This window comes from Geospiza fortis, unplaced genomic scaffold (genome assembly GCF_000277835.1).
Source record: "Geospiza fortis unplaced genomic scaffold, GeoFor_1.0 scaffold145, whole genome shotgun sequence".
In the NCBI taxonomy this organism is placed as follows: domain Eukaryota; kingdom Metazoa; phylum Chordata; class Aves; order Passeriformes; family Thraupidae; genus Geospiza; species Geospiza fortis.
This window is the reverse complement of record NW_005054362.1, coordinates 112023-119223: the sequence shown is the minus strand read 5'-3', so window position 1 is coordinate 119223 and position 7201 is coordinate 112023. Positions and strand designations below refer to the sequence as shown.

Below are 7201 nucleotides of genomic sequence, written 5' to 3'. Positions count from 1 at the left end.
TCACTGCAAAAAAAAAAAAAAGGATCAAGACAAAATGATCACAAAATATTTTTTGTATTTTTGTATAATTTAACCTTGATCAGAAGCCAAGTTTTATCACTCACCTTCAGCTCACAGTTACATTAATTACATTAATTTCTGTGCTCTTTCTTCAGCAAATTCAGTGTTTGACATATTCTTAAATTTAGTAGTAATCAATGTAGCTCAAAATCCTCCTAGAATAAAACCTTTATGTGGACTTCACAGAGGGACAGCTAGCTTTAAGTAGCTTAAAAATTTGTGCCTGGGCTCAAAAGACTAGACTAGGGCTTAACATCTGTAGCTCCTCTCTAGTTTTACTACACTCTTCATGCACTTCTGAACACAATCTGACCAAGGAAAACAACAAAAGTCCCCCTTGTCCTTGTTACACCCTACCCATTTTCTTCTTTTCCTACAAAGAAGGTAGGAGTTATCCAAAATAATACATTTGCCTTGTATTTTCATGGTACAATCTCATTTCTCTGTAGAAGTCATCAGTACATTTTAACAAGGGCCTAATTTCCACAAGTTGTGCAGTATAAATGAAACAAACCTTCAAAGAAATTATATGCTTCAACTATTGGGAAATTTGGGGTCTCTAGATGGCCACAACACATTCTTAAGTGATTCAAATGATACATTATTCCTACATGAAGAACAAAACAGCACACAAGCACAGATGTATGTGTCCGTGCAGTAAGGCTGCTTCTATGTATCACTTAAATAGATGAGAAAAGTTGCCAGTAAGTGTGGCCAACTGCTCCTCTAATAAACAATATTTCTCTCAACAGAAAGCCAGGACCACGTGCCAGTTCATAGGAAATGTGCCATCCTTTCCCTGCGCTATCACCACTGAAGACAATAAAGAGTAGCTCAGAGCACAAAAATACATTTTTATAAAAATGAAACCATGGGTATTGGCACAGCGCCTTATCTGCTCTGTGTGAGTATGGAAGCATTTGGATTGCCCCAGTGGACACCTTAAGATCCTTTATTACGTTTACACTGTTGGCTTCTTGAGTACAGCTTTGAGAACACAGCCCAATAAATCATCAGCGAATGGTGTTCAGTGATATATTTAATGTGTTTGGATCCATAGACATGAAAGTCAAATCAAAGGTTCTGAGGAGGCAGCAGAGGTTATGCCCTATTTCAAAGGTGAGTCATCTATATACTCTGAGTCAGCCTGAACACAACACCAGCAGAAGTTAACAGTTGAACAAATGCTCTGGATTGCACATAAACCCGGAAAATTTCCTTCTGTGTCTTCTGAATGCCTGCCATTCAATTACTGACATTTGTAAAGGGAAAAGGAGTCTCTGGAACAGTACGATTCCTCTTCACCATTAATGGCTGATGGGGAAGCATCCGGTTTTGGAGACTGCATTAGTTTACACAAACGTGAAGCTGCAATGTTCCCATCATCTTCAAGATGTTTTCACAGCAGGTTATTAGCCTGGTAGCTGTGCTCACACTATTTCTGCATGGCGTGCAATATGTACATTGCTCAGCCTCCCCAAAATGCTCATTGATTAGCTGCTTCCATACACACAGTATTGTCTTGGGGCCCATCACAGCTTCCACTCATACTTTACTCAAATCTAATAGGAAACATGCTTTCCATTCAGAATTGTGCAGCTGCCTAACACCTCTCCGGCCCTCTTGGAGGCAGACACACTCCTTCTGGAGCCAGCTACACAGAAGGTCTAATCAAATGGCTTAATGGGTAAGCATCACTGACTTAGTGCAATTATTTACATTTGACTAAAGCTTAACACATACTTTGCCAAAGTTAATCTTCCAAAAAGACACTTAAGCTTAGCTCAAAGGCATTTCAGGGCGTAGAAATATAGATTTATTGCAGCAGTTGTTATGTATGTTCAATCTTTCTGAACTGGCATATGTCTTGCTTCAGTTTCCATCTGCTGATCCTTACAAAAATACTATTTAGGACACAATGCTTCTTTTTCCATGAAAACACTACTTCCTTGCAATTGAAACCTCTTTCAATATTTTTAGTAAGTACATACACTAAAAATCAAAAAGCTCAGCCCATTTCATATTACACTTGCAATCTTGGCTGTTCACATTTCCAAACTATACTCCTGATCCAAACTGGGATTAGGCAAATATGTTTTTTGTTTTGCTTTAATTCCGTCAAACAACAAGTTTCCAACTGATGCCTAGCAGCATTCACAGCAACCCTGCTGCAGGTGTCTTGTGATTGTAATCCCCTCTGGCAGACACTGCTGGAAATTTCAGGGAAAACTTCAATTTTGTATGTTTAAAGCCACCTAGAGACAGAGTAGTTGCAAAATAATTACTGATTATTTCACTCTTTTTCAGTGATAAACACCCAGGGTAAGAGAACATTAAAAGTATTTTGAAGAGAGATATTTTGTCCTACAGATTCCCGTGGAGAGAAGGGGGTAGATTACTGTAGACCACTGGACAGACAGGGCCACTTTCAGCAATGTGGTAAGTGCTGAACACCAGCACTTGCATGAGGTCAGGTCCCAGGCTGTAAGCATCAGCTCCAGTGTGGAACATGGGAACCCCCTTACCACAGAACGGATCCCGTTGGAAGGGACCAGCACCCCCAGGTCCTGCTCTGCAGAGCGGCTCTCCAGCAGGCCATCCCCAGCCTGTGCTGGTGCCTGGGATTGTTCCTCCCCAGATGCAGGACTGTACATCTGCCATTGTAAAATTACAGACTGTCCTCTCTGCCCATCACCCTGACCTGCTGAGATCCATCTGAAGGGCTGCCCAACACCTAGGGGGTATTGGCCACTCCTCCCACTTCTGTCCAAAAGCTCTGTATTGTGGGTTTGTGCATAATGACCACCACTCCCATTGCCAGCTGACAGTAAAAAAGAGGCTTTCAGAGACACAAGGAAGAATAATTCTCACATATTACTTTTAAAAGGAACTCCTTCTCAACAACAAAAGCTTTTTACATTACATTGTCAGGAAAGAGGTTCTGCCTTTTTAGCTGAGGCTTTTTTATTGCTCAAACATGAAGAACCATTTAATTACAGGGCATTACTAAAATAACATGTTAAGGATGAAATCCAGTTCTATTCATCCAAAATCAAAAGACGGCATGTCAGGCTAATAAGCTACTTCTTCCTAGCTGGGAACTTTTATCTGGTGTTTTAAAAAATTTAAGCTGAAATTTGACCCTACAAATATATACATTGAAGCATAATCATGAAAACATTCACTATACAAATGTTAATTTGTTTGAAAACACAGTTGATTCTGTCCTTAAATTTACATTTAATGGAAAAAAAATCAATGAAGTAATTAATTATAGGGACACATGTTTATATAGGACCTACCCAAATAGCTAACGGATCTCTGCAGAGAGACACAGGATCCTTTAAATGAACAATACAATTATGCAAATTAAGTTAATTTCCTGGTATTTTCTGTGCATTTCTTGGGTTGTTTTTTGTTTGTTTGGGGGAAGGGTGTCATTTTGGGAAGTTTTTGTTTGGTTGGTTGTTTTATTTAACTTTTGATGCAATCCCAAGAGCTGCATGCTCCAGGCAGGGGGATGTTGGATCACACCAATGTTTCTTTTTACCCCTTAAGCCTCAATGGTCAGCCAATATTCAAGGCAAGCTAAATTAACCCTCTAAGTTAGCAGCTTTCTCCACCTCTGAAAAAGGTTTGGACATTTCTAGGTATCTAAGGTCTGGGGAAGAGGGCATAAAGAGCCTACCTAGTCCAGAAATCAAACAGGCTGCTCAAAACTCCACCAAAGCAGAAAAACAGTAGCAAGTTCTTAATGCTTAACCTTGTGACACAGAAAATGTGCTTCTTTAATGGCTTTCTTACTCCTGGAGTAAAAGTTACCAACAAATTTTAGAAAGGCGAATGGCTTCTGCTTTAGAGTTTTGTTTTTTTAACAGCTGAAAAGAAATCTAAGCAGTAACTTATTGCATGGTACAGAGGAACCTCCACTAGAAGTAATTTCTTTATACTCAAGGCTACAACGTTACCCTTCATTGCACAGAAACTGTCTGTTATTAAACCTGAAAAACTTTCATGTAGGAAACAAAGGCTGGGGGAGGAACCTTAATGTTTCATTTTGGCTATGGCTTTTGCCTTTCTTCTGAGATGAAAACTAAAATGTATCTGGAGTCTTCTTCTACTATTGAAGCTGGCAAAACACTTTGCAGACCTTGGCTTTTGGCAAAGGCAGCTGAGGGGAACAATTTAGATGTAGCAAGGAAAGTTATCAAAATATGACAATAGGTTGAATAGTTTTAAATGGTGGAGTTTAGTAAACAATTTTAGCCTCTTTGACCAAGGCCAAAATGAAGAAAAAACTAACTTCTACTGTAAACAGTCCTACATAAAGTAATGCTAAATTACAGCAATGTTTCTGTAACAAGATGGTTTAAGAGGGACAAAAATCTGTAAGAGTTGGCAGCTACTGTACACAGCTTCCAATTTTTCAGGAAAACCAGCCAAGTTTTCCTCCCCTCAATGCAGGGGATTAAAGCGATCATGCTAGAATACAAATAGAAATAATCTTAGGGTTTCTATGCTAAGCAGAAGCAAAACTAAGTATTTGTTTCTGATGGGAAATGTCAAATATGGAAGTTTAAACTTTTTTTTTCCTAATTACTGAGCAGATTCACAGTGAATTTTAAAAAGGATGCTTTGCATTATGCTAAATATAGGGAAATTTTGAGAGGCACTTTAGAGATTCAAGCTTACAGATTAGTTTTCAAATTCCATATGCTTTTCCCTCTTCCCAAATATCCGACTTCTGCCTTTCTTTACTTTGAAAAGAGGAGTGAAAAGGTATATATTGATTCAGTTTGAGTGCTGACAAGCCATTTGCCAAAATGGTATAATTGAAACCTTAGCTTGCTGCCCAGAGCAGCAGAACATATCTCCCCGGTGCTTGGCATAACATTTGATGCACTCTTTTGGTATGCTGAAAATTCCTTTATATTGATTATTGTGATAGAAATGAGACTTTTTTCCAGAATCAGCACAGCACAATTTTTTTTTCAAATTTCAGAGCTGGAGAATAAATGTTATTGTCCGCTTTTAGCTAAACTGCAAACTGATTCTAAATGACTACACTTCCATTAAGATAGAGGAAAATGGACTGTTTTCATCCTAGGAAAGAACAGCTTGTCTGTGTTTCCCTACCTATAGCAAAATGAAAATAAATACAGTGAGTGGGATAGAGATTGTGTAAATTTTCCTCATTACAACACTTTCCCTCTCTGCAATGCAGCCAGAACAGCTGGGACTAATCAAGGGTCTGAATGAAACAACATGGTCATCCTATCATATAAAGACTTTACAAGTCTATACTAAGCTCAGTGTATTTTTTTCTTACTTGTAGATATTAAAATTGGTTGTATTGTTAAATGTGGTAAAAAGGCATACCATGTGCTATGATCAGCACCACATTTTCTTCCCAGTGTTGGTGTAGAGTAAAAAAAAGGAAAAAAGTTTAATTTTTTACTCATGCTGGGAGAAAAGGGATGGGTGCTTTTTTATTCCAATGCAAATTCATAATGCATTATGACAAACTTGCATAAATATATTGAAAATCTGTATGCAGTCTGTTTATGTTTCTCTTCTTTCCCTCAGGTACACAATAATCAGAAAAGAACTGTGGTGCAGTCGTCCTGTTATTTCAGAAACCTTTCTGAATCCCTCTTTTGATGAAAGGCTAATGATATGTGAACAGAGAGCTGAGAACATCACGTGCTGCAATATACAGAAAGATACTGCCCCAGCCCTCAAGCTTCGTTTTGTCCCTTTTCTCAAAAACAGACACATGATTCCCCTTTACCATTTCTTTATGTTGTTTTCAAGCGACTAAATTAACACAAATTTATTTTAAAGGCATTATCCCCATCCATTCATAATAATTCAGTGGGAAAATTATCAACACCTGGTGCTTTATTGTTCCTGGGTGTTCTGGTCAGCTCTTTGTTCTTCTAGAAATGGCTCAGCTGTCTGCAAAATGCCTTACTGGATAAAATACTCCCTCCATCTTTCTGTAATTACATTCTTCTAACTAAGTCTTCCATTTTTGTCCCTTATCTGACCTATGCACTGTTCAGGTCCTTGTCTCAAATGCTGATATCCCAGGAAAATGGTCTGAAGCTATCTTATAATGCTGCCACTTCTACTGCACAGAGCCCTTTTTGCGCTGTACTATCTTCTCCTTTGCATTACCAAAGGACTTAGGGAAGTCACAAAATCATCACCACACATTGCTTTCTTATAGTGCCCATCAAAAACTTTTTGTTTGTTTTGTTCATTTTATGTTTTTCTCCTACTCTTTTTTTTTGACCCCAAGTGTTTTCAAGCTGGTATCAAATTGTTCCACAATGATCAAGTGCGTTCCCATCTGTACATTCAGCATCCTCTGATAAGCTCACATGGTAGGATTTCTACATGCGGATACAAACTATCCACCTCTCTTCCAGTGCTCCTGCATTTCTTCCCTCGCTATTTTACATATTTTAGCCCTTTCTGCACAATGATGCCAAGAGTTTTTCACGCATTCCACAAGCTCTGCCAGCATTTATGGGCACTCAGAAACTAAGGATATGGAATAATTCCCACTCTGAATCAGAAAACACCATGTGCTTCCTTACAGAATTTTATTATAAAATATACAAAACAACGTGTTTCTTCATACTTCTTGAAGAGTGATGAAAGTAATAACCGCGAAGTACGCAACTTTGAAAATTTCAGCCCAAGTCACACAGTTTTAGTAAAAAAATTCTCTAGTTTATAAACTTTCTTAAAATATTTTTAGTCAGTGCCCCAAGTCCTCCCTCTCCCCTTTCAAAGACTGGACGTGGCACTCGGTGCCCTGGTCTGCTTGATAACGTGGTGTTCGGTCATAGATTGGATTCGATGGTCTCAGAGCTCTTTTCCCAACCGCATGGATTCTGTGATTCCCACCCTGCCTCCAAGGCTTTCCCCTCGAGCTTCACGGGCGCAGCCTGAGGTTGATGCCCGCTTTGTGCCGCAGGTCCTTGCACTGCCTTGAGCCCCTCAACCTCCCCTGGGGCTCCAAAGAAGCGCGGCGGACACCAGGATAAGTTTCGGTTTTGTTTTTAAGCTCCTCGACCCCACCCCGGCCGACCCCGCCGCTCCCCGCCCGCCCCGGGCCCTCACCGCGCCC

At 39.5% G+C, this 7201-nt stretch overlaps 1 protein-coding gene across 1 annotated transcript in view; it reads left to right on the top strand.

The window, feature by feature from the left end:
- The first annotated feature begins 6958 nt into the window (after positions 1–6958).
- The window catches only part of SFSWAP (splicing factor SWAP), a 36793-nt gene continuing 36550 nt past the window's right edge, over positions 6959–7201 (top strand). Inside the window, exon 1 of the mRNA XM_005424049.3 lies at positions 6959–7048. Within this exon, the coding sequence (XP_005424106.2) occupies positions 6959–7048 (90 nt within the window). The remainder of the gene's footprint in view (positions 7049–7201) is intronic.